This window comes from Pelobates fuscus, chromosome 7 (genome assembly GCF_036172605.1).
Source record: "Pelobates fuscus isolate aPelFus1 chromosome 7, aPelFus1.pri, whole genome shotgun sequence".
Taxonomy (NCBI): Eukaryota; Metazoa; Chordata; class Amphibia; order Anura; family Pelobatidae; genus Pelobates; species Pelobates fuscus.
The window spans coordinates 156090610-156113404 of NC_086323.1; the positions used below are offsets into that span (position 1 = coordinate 156090610).

Consider the following 22795-nt stretch of genomic DNA (forward strand, 5'->3'; position numbering starts at 1 on the left):
ATATGTATGTCTACTAATAAAAAAAAAAAAAAAAAAAAGTAAATAGTTTTTTTGTAGATTTATGTAAGGACTCCTCATCTTTTGCGACCACGTTGGGGGTTTTAGGGATTTTTCTAATTTTGGTTATGTTTCTTGTAGGTGTCTGTGTGTGTATATGTATGTGGGATGGATGTTTATGTTGTTTGTGGGTTAGCTGTGTGTGCATTGTCTGGCAGTGCTAATAATGGGATGGCTGTGAGCGAAGTAGTTGTGTACGAATTGGCTGTGAATTGTGTTTGATAAGGCACATTAGATTATTATTTTAAATCAGGTGTAGGCAATCTACAGCACTCCAGATGTCCTGGACTACATCTCCCACAATGCTCGTATAGTAATAATCCTGGCAAAGCATCAAGGGAGGTGTAGTCCACAGCATCTGGAATGCTGAAGGCTTCTTACCCCTGGTTTAAATAATATAATCTTGTGAACCTTTTTTGCTATTTTACTTCTTGCCTTTAACTAGATGGGAGGCTATCCTGCCTGGTGATCAATGGAGGCTGTGACCTGCTCCATGGTGGTCCAGTAGGCTGAGTTTGCACCCTGTATCTCCAGTGGGTGTGAAGCTCCGTTCATTCCACTTACCTGAATAACGCAATTATCAAGCTCTAGACTAAGAGGAAAGCCACACAGGAATCCACATCCAGTGGAGATCTCTCACAATGCATACAGATCTAGGCTAGTGCAGCAGGTTAGCTGGCCTCTACATAATATGATCAATGATAAATCTGACTGCCATTCTGGGGTCAAGAAGGAAATAATTTCCCTAGTTTGTTGCAAAATTGGAAGTGCTTCAAACTGGGATATCTTGCCTTCTTTTGAATCAACAGCAAAAAAACAAATGTGAGGAAGGCTGAACTTGATGGACGCAAGTCTCTTTTCAGCTATGTATGACAGAATGAAAGTGCCCAGATTGGACTTGCAACAAGGTCACCAGTCTGCTGTCACATTTGTGCTACAACAGTACCAGTTGGATCCCTGTAATCTACCCATTCAGGTCTTGCATCAATATCTCATACAATACATTAATTATGAGCAGAAAGAGAGCATTTGGGTTCTCTTTTTCTAAGGGCAATGTATAATACTTTATTCTCGCCTCTCCTCTAGAGTGTTACAGTTACTGCACATCTTGCTCTGAAACAAAGAAATCTCTTCATAGTTTCATGGATCTGTTATTACTATCAATAATATAGTTTTACTTACTATGCATAGAGGCTGTTCACCATGAGACTGAAATTTGCCATTACCATGAAATTCTACTTGCTCTCTCTGTAAATATTATCTTGATGTCTTAAGATATCAACAGCTCTTTTAAATGCCTAATATATTCAATTTCACTGGGAATTACTAAATGTGATGCCGTCTTACCTAATTATAATTAAACGCATGCTTTAAGCTTTATTTTACAGCTTTGAGAATGGTGTGTAGTGATTTTTTTTTTATCTCTCACAAGGTTTACTCCCTTCGTGGCTGTTTTTGCAGTTTCTTTGTTCTGTGAAAATGATTGTTTTTAGTTTTCAACATTTGTTGATAACATATGGTTTGGGGATACTTCACCAAATAAGAACCTTTTAATCGTAAACAGAGATGATTGTTACAAAGCAGATGCCGTCAGCCCAGGCGGCAAGCAGAGCATTTCTTTACGGTCTACGAAGATCATGCATCACTTTCTTGACATTTCTTCTTTAGGGGAAACAATAGATAATCTTATTTAGAACTGAACAAGAAAAAAAGGTAAAAGAATTGCTGTTTCCTAATCTCTCATAATCAGTAACAAAATCATTGTGTTATTGGGAAAAAATAGAGGTCAGAAAGACATAATAAAAATAAAAATAAATTAAATGCACTGGAAATAGTGTAGAAAAGTAAAGTGCTATGCCTACATTTTGCCGAGGGCTTCTGCATATATCATTCTTTGCTTTTTGTCATGAAGGTCTTATTCCATCAGGTTAGTGACTGCAGAAGATACTGTTGTGAGTGCTTGGCCAGCAAAGGATCTAGAACAGAGACTTGTCATTGGCCTCATCTATTTCAATAGAAATTCATATTTCCTTATCTTTCAATACATTATTGGGTCTGGAAGGGTGTTTTACTTGTTGTGTATGGTTTATATTTTAACTTTTTTCCAGAAACATGGCAGAGTATATGTAATTATGCCTGAAGAAAAATAGGAGCTTTATACTGAAACATTAATCAGCTGCTTACAGCCTTGGGCTATACTGTTTTATCAAAAGAGTTTCTGTTCTGTAACTCGCTTGAACCTACTAACTTACACCTGATGTGCGATTGTCAATTTTACTGAAGGTTGCAATAGCCTAAGATAGGGTTGTGTGAAACTTAAGTGTCACATTAACTCAATATAAATACAGCATTTATTGGAAGGACGTAGAGTTTTATGCGGGTCGCATATCTAAACAAACCGCATCATGAAGACCAGTCGTTCATCAAAACAAGGCTGGGTGAACATTTCCAGAGAAACATTTATTAGGGTTTGGTTATAAAAAAAAATATCCCAACAAAATTGTGTTTCAGCAGAGAACCAGATGTGTAGAAAACAGAAACAAATTATGTATAACTATGACCACCTGTAATAGCGCCAACCTCTCATCAGTAAGGCACACACTCAACATACATAATGACAGATGATTACTGCTTCAACAATCACCAATGATTTAACAAAGACCAAGAGGTAGTTCTTGTTCTTCAAGTTTCATAAATCCCTATAAAACCCTAGGTATCTCCAGTCTCAACTAGACATGTATAGCTTCAGTTACTATAGCGTTATCAGCTGGCAAGGGAAAGGAGTCAAAACAAGGCCTGTTTCATAAAAGGAAGCAAGCCAAAAAATGAATCTCATTAGAAGTGCCATATTTCAAACAAACTTTAAATTGAGAAACAAAATAGACATTTATAACCACCACACAAAAATAAAGTGTAGCCTCAAATCTTGCAATGCTACTTGAAACACCATACTATTAAGAAAAAAAATATTAATTTAGTCACGCCATTATATATATATATATATATATATATATATATATATGGATCCTAAAGAGATTTTAATATGAGAAAAACAAAAACATGCTAGGGGCAAAACATACTGCTGAAACTGCTTTGAGAGGTTCTCTCCAAACGGAATCTTTTCTGGGATTACTTTTTATGGCAATAAACAAAACTATGTAGGCATTGTACTGAGAACAAAAACATGTGCTACCTTGATTCTGGCCTCTACTGACTAATGGCAAAGGTCTAAAGGAAGTCCTTACGCCATGTGCCTCAATCACAACTAGAAGGGGAAAAGATCTGAGGGACAGGTTGGTTAGCAGTCACTGCCGTAGAAAAGGATTTAGACACACTTCGCTTCACTCTTCAGTTACAGGTACTTTACCAAAAGGGATCTAAAACAATCAATTCTACTAAAGGTGACATTTATAATCAAATCCTTTTTTTTTTTTTTTTTTATTGTAATTCAAAAGGAGTAATCTATCTACCTGTGGCTCTGGAAAGAAATATGTTAGCAAAACCATTCGCCCTTTTAAGGAAAAAAGCAGGGAACATGTTAGAGCAGTAATCAACAACAAAAAATACACCCATATGGAGACATGTTTGTACTGAACATGATGGCCCTGTGAGTGACTTGAAGTGACTATTTTTTGTATCTATTTGATTAAAATTTCACATTTTCTTTTCTTTGCCTTTTAACTATATAGGAAAAAGCCCATCTCCCTTTCAATTTCTCCCTGCTCCTTTTCAAGTGTTTGAAACACTGCTGATTTGATAAACTTTACAGACTTTACCTCTATTAGAATCAATGGCGATATGGTATATTTTATGCACTATTATGTACCATGCAATAATGTTAACTAGATATGAGTGATTTCAATATCTACCGTATATACTCGAGTATAAGCCGACCCGAATATAAGCCGAGGCCCCTAATTTTACCCAAAAAAACTGGGAAAACTTATTGACTCGAGTATAAGACTAGGGTGAGAAATGCAGCAGCTACTGGTAAATTTCTAAATAAAATTAGATCCTAAAAAAAATATATTAATTGAATATTTATTTACAGTATGTGTATGAATGCAGTGTGTGTATGAATGCAGTGTGTGTGTATGAATGCAGCGTGTGTGTATGAGTGCAGCGTGTGTGTATGAATGCAGTGTGTGTATGAGTGCAGTGTGTGTATGAGTGCAGTGTGTGTGTATGAATGCAGTGTGAGTGTATGAATGCAGTGTGAGTGTATGAATGCAGTGTGAGTGTATGAATGCAGTGTGAGTGTATGAATGCAGCGTGTGTATGAGTGCAGCGTGTGTATGAGTGCAGCGTGTGGGTATGAGTGCAGCGTGTGTATGAATGCAGTGTGTGTGTATGAGTGCAGTGTGTGTGTATGAGTGCAGTGTGTGTGTATGAGTGCAGCGTGTGTGTATGAATGTAGCGTGTGTATGAATGTAGCGTGTGTATGAATGTAGCGTGTGTATGAGTGCAGCGTGTGGGTATGAGTGCAGCGTGTGTATGAATGCAGTGTGTGTGTATGAGTGCAGTGTGTGTGTGTATGAGTGCAGTGTGTGTGTGTATGAGTGCAGTGTGTGTGTATGAATGTAGTGTGTGTGTATGAGTGGTGTGTGTGTGTGTTGCAGAGCCTTGGTGGGGGGTGGGAATTTTTTTTTTTATTATTATTTAAAAAAAAAATATTATTATTTATTATTATTTTTATTTATTTAATTTAATTATTATTATTTTTGTATTATTATTTATTTTTTAATTAATATAATTTTATTATTACTAATTATTTTTTTTTCGTCCCCCCTCCCTGCTTGATACATGGCAGGGAGGGGGGCTCTCCTTCCCTGGTGGTCCAGTGGCATTGGTAGTTCAGTGGGGGGAGAGGGGGGCTGGCAGAGCTGTAACTTACCTGTCCTGCAGCTCCTGTCAGCTCTCTCCTCCTCCGCGCCGTCCGTGCAGCTCCCTCTGTCAGCTCCCAGTGTAAGTCTCGCGAGAGCCGCGGCTCTCGCGAGATTTACACTGGGAGCTGACCGAGGTGCTGAACGGACGGCGCGGAGGAGGAGAGAGCTGACAGGAGCTGCAGAACAGGTAAGTTACAGCTCTGCCAGCCCCCCTCTCCCCCAGTCTGTATTATGGCAATGCAAATTGCCATAATACAGACTATTGACTCGAGTATAAGCCGAGTTGGGTTTTTTTAGCACAAAAAATGTGCTAAAAAACTCGGCTTATACTCGAGTATATACGGTACTTTTTGCTGCCAATATGATGGGGTCACATTAAATTCAATCATTTTTTTTGTGACTCCAAGATATGAGGACGTCCCTCTATAGATGTTGTAAAATCAAGTCCGAGAGCGCGTTCCTGATTCAAGTTTCTTCTTGTTTTTGACTTTGACTTTGACTTAGATTTTTACTTCCCTGTATTCTGGTATCCCTGACTTCTGGCTTTCCCTTATCGTTGTTTCTCATTCTGTATCCCCTGACCTCGGCAAGTATCCTGACTACTCTTTGGTACGTTAAGTCCGGCCATTCTAAGGCCCGGTAATACTTTACCTATTAGTCATCTGTGTGACACAATTCTACGTGCTAGATCAACTAGTAATCCTGACACTGCCATTACAATGATATAATAAATGTCATTAATTTTACCTGATAGGGGTTTAAATGTTGTGGCTGATCATTGCAGACTGTTATGGCAACAGAGAACATTACAGGTCCTTACGGGGTTAAATATTGTTTGTATAATATGGAAAGCCAAATATATCCCAAATGTATACTTAATACTGCAGGTCCTAACTGCAACAAAAGGATATCTGTACATGTCTCTGTCTTCTGTGTCTGTATGACTGGACACAGATTTCTTTTGTTTTTTTATTGGTTTTTTTGGGGGGATGGGGGGTGCGTTGTAGTTGAATTGTACAAAAGCATTTTTAACTATACATTCTCAGTATATCTCTGAAAGCTGTACATTTTTCTTAATTTCTCTCATGCCTATCACTACAGTATTTACACAGCAGCATATGTCCTGGACTATTACATGCATTCTTTATCTGTCTACTTTCAACTTTTTCATTACTTCATTCACCGTAGGATCAGTAAGGTTCCATATAATTCTTACACTACCTTTTGTTAGTTCTGAAGCTTTGAATATTCGGAAACAATTTTCCAGTGTGTGTATACATTGCCTCAGCAGTCTTTCTCTTAATTGTGAAATTTATAACATAGGCTATTCTGTTCACAATCAAAGCATCTCTTTTATTCTTAAAGGACCACTCTAGTGCCAGGAAAGCATACTCGTTTTCCTGGCACTAGAGTGCCCTGAGGGTGCCCCCACCCTCAGGGACCCCCTCCCGCCCGGCTCTGGAAAGGGGAAAAGGGTTAAAACTTACCTTTTTCCAGCGCTGGGCGGGGAGCTCTCCTCCTCCTCTCCGCCTCCGTTCCTCCCCGTTGGCTGAATGCGCACGCGCGGCAAGAGCTGCGCGCGCATTCAGCCGGTCACATAGGAAAGCATTCATAATGCTTTCCTATGGACGCTTGCGTGCTCTCACTGTGATTTTCACAGTGAGAATCACGCAAGCGCCTCTAGCGGCTGTCAGTGAGACAGCCACTAGAGGAAATAGGGGAAGGCTTAACTAATTGATAAACATAGCAGTTTCTCTGAAACTGCTATGTTTATAAAAAAATTAGTTAACCCTAGCTGGACCTGGCACCCAGACCACTTCATTAAGCTGAAGTGGTCTGGGTGCCTAGAGTGGTCCTTTAAATCTGCAGGTTGCTCTTTTCAGGCCTGTATTACAATTTTACCTCTGGTTTCTGTATTCTTAAAATTAAATTAAATATATAGACAGCTTTATTGTTTTGAATCACAAAAAGTTAACGAAGAAGCATACTACTTTAGGTTTGGGTGTAAATCTGTGTAAAGTTCTGTGTTTTTTTCTGTTGTGCCAACCCTGGATGTGTCAGTCACTGTGCTCTGTATTTAGGTTCATGAATAATTTCAACAGTAAAATCTAATACGGTTTAGGTTTCATTCCAATCTCTGGCATTTTGTTGTACAGCTAAAAAAATAAATAATAATAATAAAAAATATATGTGCTTCCTTCACACATGCACTTTACACTGTTTCCAACCTATTTAACCCCTTAAGGACCACACTTCTGGAATAAAAGGGAATCATGACGTGTCACACATGTCATGTGTCCTTAAGGGGTTAAAATGCTTCTGTTTCATTCTTGATGATATTCAGATTCCAATCATGGGTCCAGATGTTACATCTGCCTGCTACCAATGCCACTTTCACAGCCTTCTGAGACACAAATGGATAAGTGTTTACCTCCTAAGTGTGGGAAGTTATTTTTTTTTATATATTTATCATTATTAATATACTCTGAGTTTTTTTAATTATTGATCACATATGGGAGGCAAACCTGAGATTCTGGTGAAGGTATATTGACGACAATTATAATATGCAAAGGAGCTGACACAAAAAAATGTAAATAGTCATTATAATTTTAAAATTAATTTCTTGCAGGTACAGTACTAAAATTAGTTTGTCTATTGAGAATATTAAATCAAAACCATGTGCATTTTGGCAAAGCAACAGATTACAATGATTATGTCCATTTCAAAAGTCACCAATATAAACCTTAGTTAATGGGATCCCTAAAAGCTAAGTGGTTATAATTAGAAGGAATAATGAAAAGATTTAGATTTTATAGAAATAGCACACATTTTAAAACAAAACTTGTTAAAAAAAATTGGTAAAACATGAGGGATAAAAAAAAGACAATAAAATGTGTTAATATAAATTACAAAAGTGTAGATACAATGTGTAACTATTTACAATTTTATTTGTATCCAGTATAGTTCTCAATAGGATAAAATTAAATATATTTTTAAAATAAATCATTGACCCATTAGATTGAGATCATGTTTTAGAAGAAATATTAAACATATCTTTAGTTATTTTTTTTTTAAAAAAAGCAAAAAAATCAAAGCACTAATAATCTTTAAATTGACAAGAACATTAATTGTTCCATTTCTGTATGTTACACTATTGCATTCTCGCTCCATTGTAGGTCTGGTGTATCTTTTTCGAGAACACAGTGGATAGTGTAGCTGGGAGTTGGATTCTATAAAAGATCTAAAATAATGACACACAACAATTTTCTTAGACACTGCTTAAAAGAAAGGGAGTTTAAGTTTTGAAAATAGTTCTTTTTGCACATATGGAGAGATGCAAATTATAACTATATATGCAAATAAAGTGTTATTTTTTCTGTTACACAATGTAGATATAGTTATAGAAGTTTAAATATGTCCATCAAGTCCAGCCTTGCACAGTAATGTTTCTGCAACAAGAAAAGTGGAAACAATATGAATTCCAGTTATGCTACAAAAGTGGCAATCAGATAACTCTTTAAATTTACTGATTATACTGTTTTGGAAAAAATAATTAAACATTTAAAAAAAAAAAAATGCTAAAAACGTAACTTTTAATTTATCTACTGAATCAGAATATTCAATCTATCTATGCAAGTCATGTGCCCGCTCTTGATTACAGTCTAAAACTGTCAGTTCCCAAGATTTTTTTAATATAGTCTTATCTCCCTATATTTTACAAATATAGATTTGTGAAGTGTGAAAAGCAAAATTAAATGTAGAAATCCGCACCACTTTATTCTGCAGCTGGGTGACTCCAACTTAGCTCCCTCCCAAGCATTGTTCAAAGCTCTGCCCTTTCTACCTGGTATTCCGTATAGAGAAAGTATGCATAGAACAGGGGAAGACGAGCTTTGGCACTCTAGATGTTGTGGACCACATCTCCCCTGATGCTTTGTCAGCATTATGTCTGTAAGAGATTTCTGAGAGATCTATTCTACAACATCTGGAGTGTCCAAGGTTGACAACCCCTTGCAAAGAAGATGCATAGAAGAGCAGAAATTAAACAATGCTTCTATTCTCTTCCTCTTTTGCAACAAGTGCACTGGCTCTGCCAAGACCAAACTATATTGTGATGTTATGTTCAGTATAAATTTTAAAGAATATGGCGCAACACTTTCAAAAAAGCATTATCACATGTTATGGGTGATTTTCAATATTTTATTCAATCGTATAGTTTCCAGAGCAGTCACAGTTCTACCACGTACATTAGAGAGGACATTTTTATCCTTTCATATGTGGTACTAATGAATAATGTGCACTACAGCTTTTCTATACCCAGCTACGTAATAATTATCAAAGAGTCAACATTTTGCAAGGTCACTCCTTCGATGTAATAAAGGCACATTATTACAAGTTCAAGATGATGGATATTCATTTCATAGATGTTAAAGGGTGGATGAAGTGGTGATCCCTCAAAGCCAGTCAGTTGTTGCTTCTCTGTACATCTTCCGAAAAATTATTAAGCTTTTCTCCTTTAATTCATGCACTCTGCCGTTTACTCCATGTTTGGCATATGAGGTCTTGCCACCCTTTCCGCAGACAGAGCATCAGACTCACAATCATCAGATTTATAGCTTCCTATTCTATGTGATAAATCTTGTAAGAGTGCTGAGGTATTTTCACAGCTTTCCTCCTTTGATACATTGTCAACCATTTATTTTCTTAGAAGGTTCTGAACGCCTTTTTTCTTGTATCGCTACCTGCGTGCTTGGGGCCTTGTCATCTGTTATAAAGTTCACAGCTGCCATACTGAGAATTAACGCAGCAAAATACAACTCAGCTGGTTGATCTACAGTTGATCAAATGCATTTGCTTGCAGACACCAGCTGTTGAACTACGGGCTTCTTTCTTCTGAGAGAGGTTCACTACTACAAAACATAAACTAGTATAATTAAAACAAATGCTCAATTACATATAAATACTGACTGATGCACAAGGAAATGGGGGTCAGTCACTGTAACATATTTAAATAATTTTTTTTGAATACCATGTCACATGACATGAAATGAATTTAGGCAGAACAGTGTGATAATATGGAAAATTTAGGACACTCAACTTTGTTTAACCCCTTGACGACCGATGACGGTTCAGGACCGTCATCGGAAACATCTCCTTGAGGACCGATGGCGGTCCTGAACCGTCATAACGGTCTGGGGGTACTTACCTGATCGCCGACGGTCCCCCGGCGGCTATCAGTGCTCCTCCCGGTCCAGGGGGACTGCCTGTCTACCCAGGCAGCCTCCCCGCGGAAGATCAGGACCCCGCGGCCACGTGATTGCTCGATCACGTGGCGCAATAGGTGCCTGTGTATCTGCCTGCAGGGGGACTGTCTGTGCTGACAGGCAGTCTCCCTGCAAGTGAAAAATTCTAAAATAAAGTAAAATAAATAGCAATCAGTGTAAATAAAATAATATATGTATATTTATAAGATATATATACACATGTATTATATCTATATGTAATATGTATATATATCTTATATACATAATGTCAATCTAAGTGTATTTTTATATTTATATATACGTATATTAATATTAAAATACACAGATTTAAATTACACACGTATATATACAATATATATAAAAACGAATAATTGTATATATATATAATTATATATTATAAATAATATGTTAATAAAAGTAAATAAAAAAGTAAAAATTATTTGTAATAATTTTAAAAAATTATATATATATATATATATATGTAATTTTATTCTAACAGTATTTTGATATACATACATATATATATATATATATATATATAAATATATATATATATATTTATATATATATATATATATATATATATGTATATATATAAAAATATACAAATAGCTTGGCACTCTCCTTATTGTCAAATAGGATACCTGCCTGGGTGCAGTCCACGTTGCGTTCCAAATATAGACGAAAATAGAGAATGTAGAATGCACACTCAGGTCTTTGTGAAAAAATGTGTAGTTTTATTCAATCCAGGTACTAACCAAAACCAATGTTTCGACCTCTGCAGGTCTTTTTCAAGGTTACTGTAGCAAGCACAATAATCTCTATATATACATAAAAGTAAGTGAACTTACCAATCAACCTCGTTGTGAATCCCTTCACCGAACCCGGAAGTGTGATAGGACCGCCCATGTGACGTCATTACGTCATTACGTCCGGCGGAATACTAAGTGGTTTCCATGGAAACATATCCACTATGCATAAAGTCCGTGTCTAAGAGGAAATGTGTATCCGAGGTTGTGTTAAAAGGACAACAGGACGGAAGATATATACAGCCTTTTAGAGAATCTAGTAAATTACTATCGTGACTAAATAAAGTAATAAGATGCCTACTTGATACCCATATCACCCATACAACTGTGAGAGTGAAAAAATGTGCCTATGAATGTGCATAAATGAGTGAAAGATATGTGAAAAACAACTAAGTGACTAAAACAAGTGATGGTAAGGCATCCTAACAGTATATGTTAAAGTATTTAAAGAATACTAAATTTCACACAATAAAAACCAAATCATATTCCACAATTATATCAATACATATATTGAATGCTATCTTGCGTGGCAGCAGGAAAAAATTACATCCTACATGTTATATGGGACCCTGCTCTAAACATGAAGCAAAGAGAAAACACCAAAAAACGGAAAAAGGAGGAAAAAGGCCATATTCGCTAAATAGATTTTTCTACATCAATAGAAAAAATAAGAATAAAAAAGATACAAAATGGAACTATTCAGGGATCTCCAATGACAGCTTACACAGCTATAATCATAAGGGGCCATCCTGGCTTAGCAGCAGAAGCCATATCCAATTACCTGAACTGTGCTGAGGCATAACGGTGTACAATCTAAATACAGGGGACTATTCACTAAATCAAATAATTCAAATAATTAAACCATTCTTACATGGTAGCTGATTATTATTATACACCCTAAATAGAGTGGACAATTCGCTGCATCGAACTGTTCAGCCCTTATTTTTGCATAGTAGCTAAAAAAATGCGTAATGAATGTGTGAGAAACATCCTGCACTAAACAATGAAAAAAAGGGAATATTCGCTAAATACATTTTTTGAAAAAAATGAAAAAAATTGAAAACAATCATGCTCAATTTAAACATAAGAAGCCTATATGTATAACCACATAAACTCCATATTCCGCTGAGCCTATTGTTATACCGTAACATCAAGGGATCTTATTCACTTAATCAGAATTTTCTAAACAATTAAACAAAGTAAATAAATACATACTAAACATATGATCGCTGTGTGAATTATATGATATTGTGAATAGAAGACAATTTTAAGCTGCTGCAAATTAAAGAAACATCGAGTACGTGACATGTTCATTAAGGCCTTTAGGGGATGCCGTCTCCAGACGGTGAATCCAATATGCCTCCCTCTGCAGCAACACTTTAGATCTGTCTCCACCTTGGTGCAGAGGTGGGGCATGGTCAATCGCAGTGAACCTCAATGTGGGCAATCGATGTTGTAGGGCCAAATAATGTTTGGCAACTGGTTTTTCGGAATGTTGATCTCGAAAGGCTGTGGTTATTCCTGAACGGTGACCTCTTATTCTGTCACGAAGGGTTAAATCCGTCTTGCCCACGTATGAGAGCCCACAAGGGCATGTGATCATGTATATAACATGATCTGTAGTACAGGTGATATAATGTTGAATAGAAATACGCTGTCCAGTTTGTGGGTGGGCAAAGATTGTACCAGATACCATATGGCTACAGGTTACACATCCTGTGCATCTGTAGCAACCTTTTTTCTTAATCGCCTTGGCTTGTTGATAGCAGTGTACTGGATCGTTGCGGACTAATATGTCCCTCAAACTTTTGTTTCGTTTATAACTGATGATGGGCGAATTTTGGAAAATTGGTGACAAATATTTGTCAGCTTATATATATATCAAAATACACTTAGAATGTAATGATATATATATATCTTGATAAAAGTCCTTCGGGGACTGAAACGTCGACTTGATCGTTTTTGAAATTATCACACGTATGTGAATAAATGAAGTCTTTTTTCAAAGAAGTCATCCTGAATGCACTCCTTTTCTATTGATATATATATATATCTATGTATATATAAATAAATACGAAATATACATTTGTCCAAATACATAATTACGGTACATAAATAATTTCATAAATATACACGTAGACATCAAATATATAAATATGTATATATATTAAAATTCTACGTGCATATTTATGTAATATTTTTACCTAATTAAGTATTTTTAATGATTGCAATTTGAGGGACATGCCTGACAACCCAGGCCGAAAGTCCAGAGAATTTAATTTGCTAGCACTGTGTTTAACCCTGCAAATTTCTATGACACCCTAAAACCTATACATGGGGGTACTGTTTTACTCGGGAGACTTTGCTGAACACAAATTTTCAAAACAGTAAAACATATCACAGCGATGATATTGTCAGTGAAAGTGAAGTTTTTTGCATTTTTTCACACTCAAACTGCACTTTCACTGATGATATTGCTTTGATACATTTTACTGTTCTGATACACTAATATTTGTGTTCAGCGAAGTCTCCTGAGTATAACAGTACCCCACATGTAGAGGTTTTATAGTGTTTGTGAAAGTTACAGGGTCTGATATAAGGCCTGATTTTACTTTTTTGTTTTTTTATTGAAATTTGTCAGATTGATTAGGTTGCCTTTGAGAGTGTATGGTAGCCCAGGAATGAGAATTACCCCCATGATGGCATACCATTTGCAAAAGAAGACAACCCAAGGTATTGCAAATGGGGTATGTTCAGCCTTTTTTTAGTAGCCACTTAGTCACAAACACTGGCCAAAGTTAGAATTTATTGCATTTTTAACACACAAACAAATATAAATGCTAACTTTGGCCAGTGTTTGTGACTAGGTGGCTACTAAAAAAGACTGAACATACCCCATATTGAATACCCTGGGTTGTCTACTTTGGGCACCATTGACAATCCCAACACTCTAAACCATGGGTCCTCAAACTCCGGCCCCCCAGATGTTGCTGAACCACAACTCCCATGATTCTCTGGCTATCTATTTAATTCAAAGAATCATGGGAGTTGTAGTTCAGCAACATCTGGGGGGCCGGAGTATGAGGACCCATGCTCTAAACCATGCAACATTTAGTTAGATTTAAATGGATAATGTGAAAGTAGAACATCTCTCTTATCTGACTAGCTGCAGAAAGGTGAGGTTCAAATGCCGTTGGATCTGTTGTTTGTCAAACCACTCTTAACACCCTAAAGAGGGTGGACGTTCTATGCCATCCTTAAGAGTCCTAAACGCCGGCAGATGGAATAGAACATCTCCGCAGCCCTTATTACTTAGTGGGTCCCCGCCGATCCCCCATTGGTAGTCGTAATCCTGGGAACTGCCTGACAGCTTAGGCAATCACCCTCTGGTAGATTTGGTCCTCCCAGGCCATGTACAAAAACAAAAACAAAAAAACAGCGCAATGATGATATCGGCTGTAAAAGTGCATTTTTTACACACCAGCAACATTTCACTGACGATATTGTTGTGATACACTTTACCGTTTCGAAACACTTATATTTGTGTACAGCGAAGTCTCCTGAGTATAACAGTACCCCCCATGTACAGGGTTACAAGGTCAAAAAAAAGGCTTACCCATTTAAGTTTTTTTTACATTGAAATTTGTCACATTGGTTATGTTGCCTTTGGGACTGTATGGTAGCCCAGGATTGAGAATTACCCCCATCATGACATACCATTTGCAAAAGTAGACAACCCAAGGTATTGCAAATGGGCAACTGTCCAGTCTTTTTTTAGTAGCCACTTAGTCGCAAACACTGGCCAAAGCGTTCATATTTGTTTTTTGCATTTCACACACAAACAAATATGAACGCCAACTTTGGCCAGTGTTTGTGACTGTGTCCCCATGTCACCAACTGTCACCATATTGAATGCTGCACTTTAATTGGTAATGGTACACCTGCTGCCTCCATCTATTTAGAACCCCCAGTGCTGCACTTTCACCCCTGTCCCATGCCTGCCCAGTTCTGAATGTTGTGACCTTGGTGTCTATTCAAGGCATATATGAAATACAGTACATATATACAGATTGACAGTTCGAGTGTTTGTGGAATATTTTTTTTTCAGTAGACATGTAGTAAGTTTTGGAAGCAAAAGCGAGGGGTAGATTCGTGCTGATTTGCAGTCGCTTGCACCTAGCTCTTCACTAGCACTGAGCAACAAGCATAGACATCTGGTTTAGATGAAGTAGGGAGTCAATTAACACATTTCCTGTCACAGAGTTGTAACACATTTCATTTCTGCTACATTGTCATTTTAGATTAACCATTCCATATCCTATATACTGTACAATTGCATGCGGATTTTGAAATTCTCAATTTTTTTTTTATCTTTATTTTGCAGGTGGGGAACTCAAGGTGACTTCAACACAACACATGCACTGCCTGCAGTCAAAGTGAAGCTTTTTACGGAGAGCACTGGGGTCTTGGCGTTGGAAGATAAAGAACTAGGAAGGGTGAGGAATTGTGAAATGAAAGATTATTATAAAACATTTATATACATTATAGTACATTCTCTAAACCAGCAACTGCTGTTTAATCTACAAAAAGTTTTGCAAAATCTAGGTCGCAATTATCAGCATGAGAAAAACGTTCACCTGTTTTTTTTGATGCAGCTCAGCAAGTGTGGTTAAAATTTCAATACAAATCCTAGTTTAGGATCGATTTAATTTATAATAAATCTTTGGCAAAGGCACAGGGGATGTTTCATATACACCTGAATCATTTAGTTTAAGAACTGTAAAAGTGGGAATTAGTTAATTCCTCAGAGCTATTTGTTGATATTAAAATGTATTTTATGATGTTGTTTTTTTTAAAGGGACACTACAGTCATCCAGACCACTCCATCCTGTGTGCTGTGTGCTGTGTCCCAGTCCCACTTATTTATGAGAAACTGCAGTAATTACATTGCAAGATTGTGACTGCGACTGAGACACTTTCTAGTTGCTAACCGACTTTTGATCGTCTAACGGACGCTGGGCGTCCTCATGCTCTGCATGAGGACATCCAGTGTCAGGAAAATACCCATAGGAAACACTAAAGCAATGCTTTCCTACGAGGAGGGCTTAATGTGCTCGCCACACATGCGCATTAGCTCAGCCCCGTCAGATAACATTAGAGGAGGCAGAACCCAGTTTCAAGGGACATCAGCGCTTGAATCAGGTAAGTGACTAAATCGTTTTTTAACCCTTTAGCTTCCCGGAGGTGGAGAGGTGCAAAGGAGGGGGGAACCAGATGGTTCTACAGTGTTAGGAATAAGATAGAAACAACAAATATTTTCTTTTTTTTAATGTTTAGCGTTTCCAGTGCTTTAATCCCTTCACTACGCCAACTATGTATTCACGATTCCTAGGGTATATTCTCATATCCCGGAATTGTGTATGCACAATTTTAACAATTGCAAATTAAATTAATTTATGGAAAACTAATCTCATTAGCAATTGCTTCACATAAAGCAGAACTAAAACTACCATTATTGTACCTGCTCTAATGAACCTCTCAGCTTCTGCATAGGCCAGTGGGAGACCTATAGATCTCCCTGCCTGGCCCAATCTGCACCTCTGATTGGTTGTAGTTCTTAGAGACTGGAAAGGAGCATTCAGAGGGGTCTGCACTGGCCAGAGGTGCAGACCAGCACTGACAGCTCACCCGACTACAAGGGAAACCATTGGACCAGGTAAGCAGTAGGGAGGTAACACTAAAATAAAAACAAAACTGGACTATATTCTGTGGGGAGGCTGGACACAAACATATAGGTACTCTTTACAAATTGACTCCCACACACAATCACTCCCTCCACTCACTCAACTAACCCTTTCACACTCACCCCTAAATAGAGAAATGATTAGTTAGGAGGGTACACTAGTAGAAAAATAATGTACAACAGCAAAAAAAAAAAAACCAGAAGAAAAATAAGATAAATTTAAAGAAATGGGTGCTCACTAACAATCTATAAAACATATAAGACAAAGGACATGCCAAAAAAATGAAAAAAAGCTGAAGAAAATATATGTAAAGAAAATTAAGAGATATCCAAAATCACAAAAAAAATCCCTTAATGTTTCAGCACATAGCCTTTGTCAAAGAAACGAGCTGAAACATTGTTTTTTTTTATTATTATTAATTAAGATGATATAACATAAGTGTGGTTTGTGGAGAAGTTCTTATTGCTTCATAAAGACACACAGTCAAATGTTGCTGCTTTGCCAATAAAGGGATATCATCTTTTCACACTAAGGAGAGTTGGACATCTTTTTTGTTTATTGTTAGACTACTTGAGCGATCAAATCCCAAATCTGAAATCCCTAAAATTCAGTAATATGGGCACCTTTAAATGACCAGTTTAAGCATCCTGACAACTTTATTGAAATGAAGTTGTTATGGTGCCAGGAGGAAAAAGATATGTTTCTTTTCAAGCCAGTTTTATGAATGGGGAGTCACTAATTGTCTGAGAGCATCAGCTAATCTGTGGCACCGATGCCCAATTTTACAAGGGTTTAAAGATTTTGCAAATAACTTAAGAACAGAGAGGCAGGGAGATTTGCCACTGGAAAACAGATCTTGGGGTTTTGGGGTTTGAGAATGATTTAAACCCGTAAGGTGAGCCAGTGCCAGGGATCACCTGGCATCATAACAACTGAATTTCAATGAAATTGTTATTTTGCCCAAACTGGTCCTTTAAGTTGGGTTATAATGGCATCCATACCAACGTATACACTTTAAACTACAAGCTGAATACACATTTCCTGATTACATATTTATTATAATAATGAATGGCAGGAATTTCAGCCATATGTCGGTTCAGCTCGGCAGAATTCTGGTCAAACCTGATCTCGAAAAGAATCAAATGAACACATAACCCAATTGTTACAAAATAAATATCAGATTAGATTTGCATGTATTTATTTTATATGTGAAAGTATGCATTTATTTACTTCCTCAAACACGTTTGAGGTACTGAACTGCCCCTTTGGGTGAGCCACCACTGGTGAATAACTTGTGTTGAAGAGTGTTTTTTGACCATTTGCTTAATATTCTTTTCTTTTAGGTTGTCCTACATCCTACACCAAACAGCCCTAAACAATCAGAATGGCATAAAATGACAGTTTCCAAAAACTGCCCTGATCATGATTTGAAAATCAAATTAGCTGTTCGAATGGATAAACCTCAGAACATGAAGCATTGTGGGTAAGTTCCACTTGAGTACAGAGAAATCATTTTGTGTGTAACCGTCCTCCTAAACACAGCTAAGTTCTGCAGTTTAATTTTCTTCCACAGGGGACTGCCTATTTCTGTTTTTTTTTCTTTTTTTTCTATTAACCAGCAAGTATGAAACAAATGACAAACATTTGTAAACATGAATAGATAATTAGAATAAGGAGTCTGGGAGCATGTTGGGAAATACTGCATTGTATTCACAGACATTCTAATCAAAGACATGTCATTTAGGCTTCTCTCTGTCTTAAAGGAGACAAAGGAGGCTCTCCCTTTCTGACCTGAGGACGTGACCACTCTGCAGGCACAATATAGCATTGTACTAAGTACCTTAAAGGGATACTATACCATCAAAACAACTTTAGTTTAATTAAGCAGTTCCGGTGTATAGATCATGCCCTGTAGTCTGACTGCTCAATTCTCTGTCATTTATGAGTTAAATCACGTTTGTTTTTGTCCATGCAGCTCCAGCCACACCTCCCCTGCCTGTGACTGACTCAGTTAGCATAAAAAAAGTTTAATTTTCAATAAGATGTTAACTTGTGTTAAAATGTTTTAGCTCCTGTTCTGTAAATTGAACTTTAATCACACAGAAAAATCTACAATGCTATTAAAAGAGCAGGAGAAAATAGATTCTAGATTAAACAGACTGTGCAATACATGAAGCCTAAACATAGATCTTTCTTTACAGGAAGTGTTTAGGAAGACTTTGTAAGTCACATGCAATTAGGTGTGACTAGTGCTGCATAAACAATGCAAGTGAATACAAGTGAATTAAATCCTAAATGGCCGAAAATTGAGCAGTGAGACTGCAGTTGCCTGATCTATTCATAATAAGTGCTTGATTAAGCTAAAGTTGTTTTCGTGCCAATAGTGTCCATTTAATTAATTCTACAGCTAGACATCATGAGATTGTTCAGGGAAAGAGGACTTACTGCTCCCTAACATTGGATTGTAACATCTTAACCCCCATGCAGTCTGTGTCAGTAGGACACAAAAATGGTCACTCTCCTTGCCTGCTACCTATTTCAGTTATTGAGTAAAGTAAAGTAACAAAAAAATAATTTAATTTATAAAATAAATGTCTGTAAAATAAATGCCTCAAATACATAATTTAATGTATGTACTAGGGGAATCAAACAATGGCCCTGAAAATGAATGCTGAAAAATCCTTAGATAGTAACTGAGATGGATTAAATTTATTTTAGGATAATTATTTCATTTTCATTTTTTGTGTGTTTTCATTCTTGTTACGCTTTTTACTACAAATACCTTCTTTTCTTTTTAAACTCAACTATATAATGAAACTAATATCACTATTTTAAGACTTGCTAATTGGAAATAGGAATATATTTGGATATGATCTACATCCTCCTACATCGCAAAACAACATATTTAACATATTTCTGCATGCATTAACCAAGTCAGTGCCGCATGCATGACCAAAGAACATCACTAAACTTTTAAATATAGTGATGGTAGATCTAAATATTTTTATAATCAACTGCTCAAATGAAGCTCATTGGTGTAAGGTATGCTGTGATAACCTCATTCCCAATAATTGTTGTTTCCTGCCCACGGGGAACTAAGGCTCATCAATCATATTTATTATCATGGTGCAGAAAGATACAATACTGGTACATTTATTTAACGAATTGTGATTACAGAGGAGTAAACAGAAGCAGAATATTTTTATGACAACTGTTTTTTTTTCATGCAAAACCAAATTTCAGGATTTCGGAAAGGTGTTAATATTGCCCTTTTAAATGATACTGCCTTTAACCATTTCAGCAGTAAATCACTTTGACACTGAAGAGTTCCAACGCAAATTTATCATTTTCCCAAAAACCGCTGACATTTTGCTTTGACATATATGGTCTAATACTGGAATACTTATCCAATACTCGTTTTACATGCTAAAAGGTGAGGACTCTAAAATCAACCTCTCTAACAAATCAGAAGTAATGTTCCTGTGAACGGGCAGCATTTCCCTGTTGAAATACATTGAGGTGCTTGCACATGCTCAGTAGAGCTGTGAGAGCGCCCATTGAGTTAAATGGTTGAGCACTGTTAACCACGTCCACCCCACCCCCTTCAGTTAAAATTCTATATTTTTTTAAATGTATAGGTGTAAACGTACCTTGAATCCAAATCAGCGCGAGATTGGCCTGCATTGTTTCCACTCCCTGCCTGACTACACGCCACATAGTACCGAGGTCGATTCAAATGTTTCTCATAGAGAAGCATTTGATTGTACCAATCTTCAGGCTCAGCGTGCATGCGTGAACTTTGAGTTGGAGAGAGAGCGAAGGGAATGGAGATGAACAGAGAGAAGAAGGGGATATTTAAGTAAAACAGGAGGCAGGGGAGCACACAGAGGAGGGTGGGGAGATTTAACCTTCCCAATGTCGACAACACTCCCAGTGCTGCCTGCAAAGGGAGAGGAGCAGATGACAGATGACAGATGTATTTTTTGCACTTAATTGGCAATAAATAGCCCAGAGTTCTGATTTGTTCTGATTTGTTGGTTCTGGAGTCAAAAATATTTTTTTGGGTCTTTAGGACGATGGGATGTGTCTATAAAGTTTTGACCACTAATAGGGTCCTTATAAAAGAGGACTTTATTTTATTGTTTTATTTTAGGTTTTTATTTTAACCCAATGAACTATGTAACTCTATGTAACACCCTGCCAATTTGATTTGTTCTCAAGGTATTTATGGGCTATCGGTAAAAACGTGTGGAAAAGATGGAAGAAGAGGTTCTTTGTTCTAGTCCAGGTAATACTATATATTTGATTCATTGGTGACAGGTGTACTTAGCAGTCTTCAAATTGCCTTAGAGGTGGAGTATTATAAGTAGGATTTTTACAAATAATTTAAACTAGTATGGGCCCATGGCTTTTTACATGTATTATTACAGTAGAAAAGGAGGTACAATAAGTGTAGTAGATATTCTTTGTTTTGTGCGAGCAGATGCAATTAACACTTCACAAGTTATATGTTATACTTTACACTTTACAAGTTATATGTTACAGTAGAGTTTGTGTACTACAAATGCAGTTTTTGTATTCTTCTTCTTATTATTATTGTGCATAGTTTCTTTCTACAGAGCTAAATTTTGTAGCAAACATTTTAATAAATACTGTTCAGTAAGTGCTCAGCTGTTGTGAAATGGCTAGATGTCCAGATGTTCTAGAATCTAGAACTTCACCAGCCATGATGATTTCAATGTTCATAGCATCTATCTTTTGCCAAGCCCTAGTTTATAGTCTTTGCTGCATTTTTTTTATCATCACATCACTAAATTAAGAAATAAATCAAAGAAAGGAGAGTGAGTGAAGTTTGACTAGCCAACTCCTACACGCTCCAAATAGGTTACTAGAGGTATATAAGGGGCTTGACCCCAGATAATGTCAAAAAGAGAAAAAAATGAAAACTGAATGTGGGGAACACTCCCATACCATGGGTGTGGACCAAATTCGTTTCCAAATATATACCTCAAAATGTGAAAATCACATATAAAGAGTAGGGGGAGGGGAGAGGGATTAAACCTTTATTGAAAAGACAAATACAATTAAAGTTAAAAGATTGGCTACAAAAAATGCCAATACACAATAAGACCTAGAAGGTGGGCAAATATAGTATCCTAGAGTTAATTCTGATAAGGAGTCAAAAAGCTCCAAAGTATAGGTATCTGAATAAAACAGAAAAACGAGGAGGGGCAGGGGAGAAAAAACAGGAAATATTCATATAAACCCCTGTATTGGAGGTATTAACACAGAAATTGTGTAAATAGCACTGTATACATGCAGGTACATTCGCTTGTCATGGGGAGTAAAAATACTATATTTGCCCACCTTCTAGGTCTTATTGTGTATTGGCATTTTTTGTAGCCAATCTTTTAACTTTAATTGTATTTGTCTTTTCAATAAAGGTTTAATCCCTCTCCCCTCCCCCTACTCTTTATATGTGATTTTCACATGTTGAGGTCACTAAATTAATATTTTGTGAACCTCCTTTTTTTTTCCTTATCATAAATTTGCTTTTATCTCATCTCTCTCATTAGTAGTTTTCGGTAGTGTAATAATAGTAGTGTAGTATTATAGTCAACTTCTCAAATGCCAAAATCCAAAGCATTTGCAAATATACCCATAGAATACATATATATATATACAAATATAAGATACTAATACCATGGATCAAAGTTTCCTTTACCAACTTTCCCTTGCAGCCATAAAGATGATTATATAGTTGTAATAACCTTATTATTTCACTCAATGTATGCCGTTTAGTTTATAACAACATTGCTATGGATCTATTTTCCAACTAAAATGTTCAGTGTCATATACATTATCAAACATCTACCTATTTTTTTTATTTTATTTTACTAATTCCTACTGATTGGTTAAACTTAAAGTATCACTGATACTATTTCAGAATAGTTTTAAACTTGGTCATACTATTGGCATGGGGAGGAGAGTGTTGATGTATACACAATGTTCATAGCTTCAAGGATGGTCTTCAA

General features: G+C 36.6%; 1 protein-coding gene across 19 annotated transcripts in view; it reads left to right on the forward strand.

Annotated features, from left to right (window-relative positions):
- CADPS (calcium dependent secretion activator) overlaps nt 1-22795 on the forward strand; it is a 403228-nt gene that overhangs the window by 210573 nt on the left and 169860 nt on the right. For all 19 annotated transcript variants that reach the window (XM_063426846.1, XM_063426840.1, XM_063426847.1 and 16 more), the window contains exons 7-9: nt 15401-15512; nt 18104-18243; nt 20982-21048. In XM_063426846.1, coding sequence (XP_063282916.1) covers nt 15401-15512; nt 18104-18243; nt 20982-21048 — 319 coding nt within the window. The remainder of the gene's footprint in view (nt 1-15400; nt 15513-18103; nt 18244-20981; nt 21049-22795) is intronic.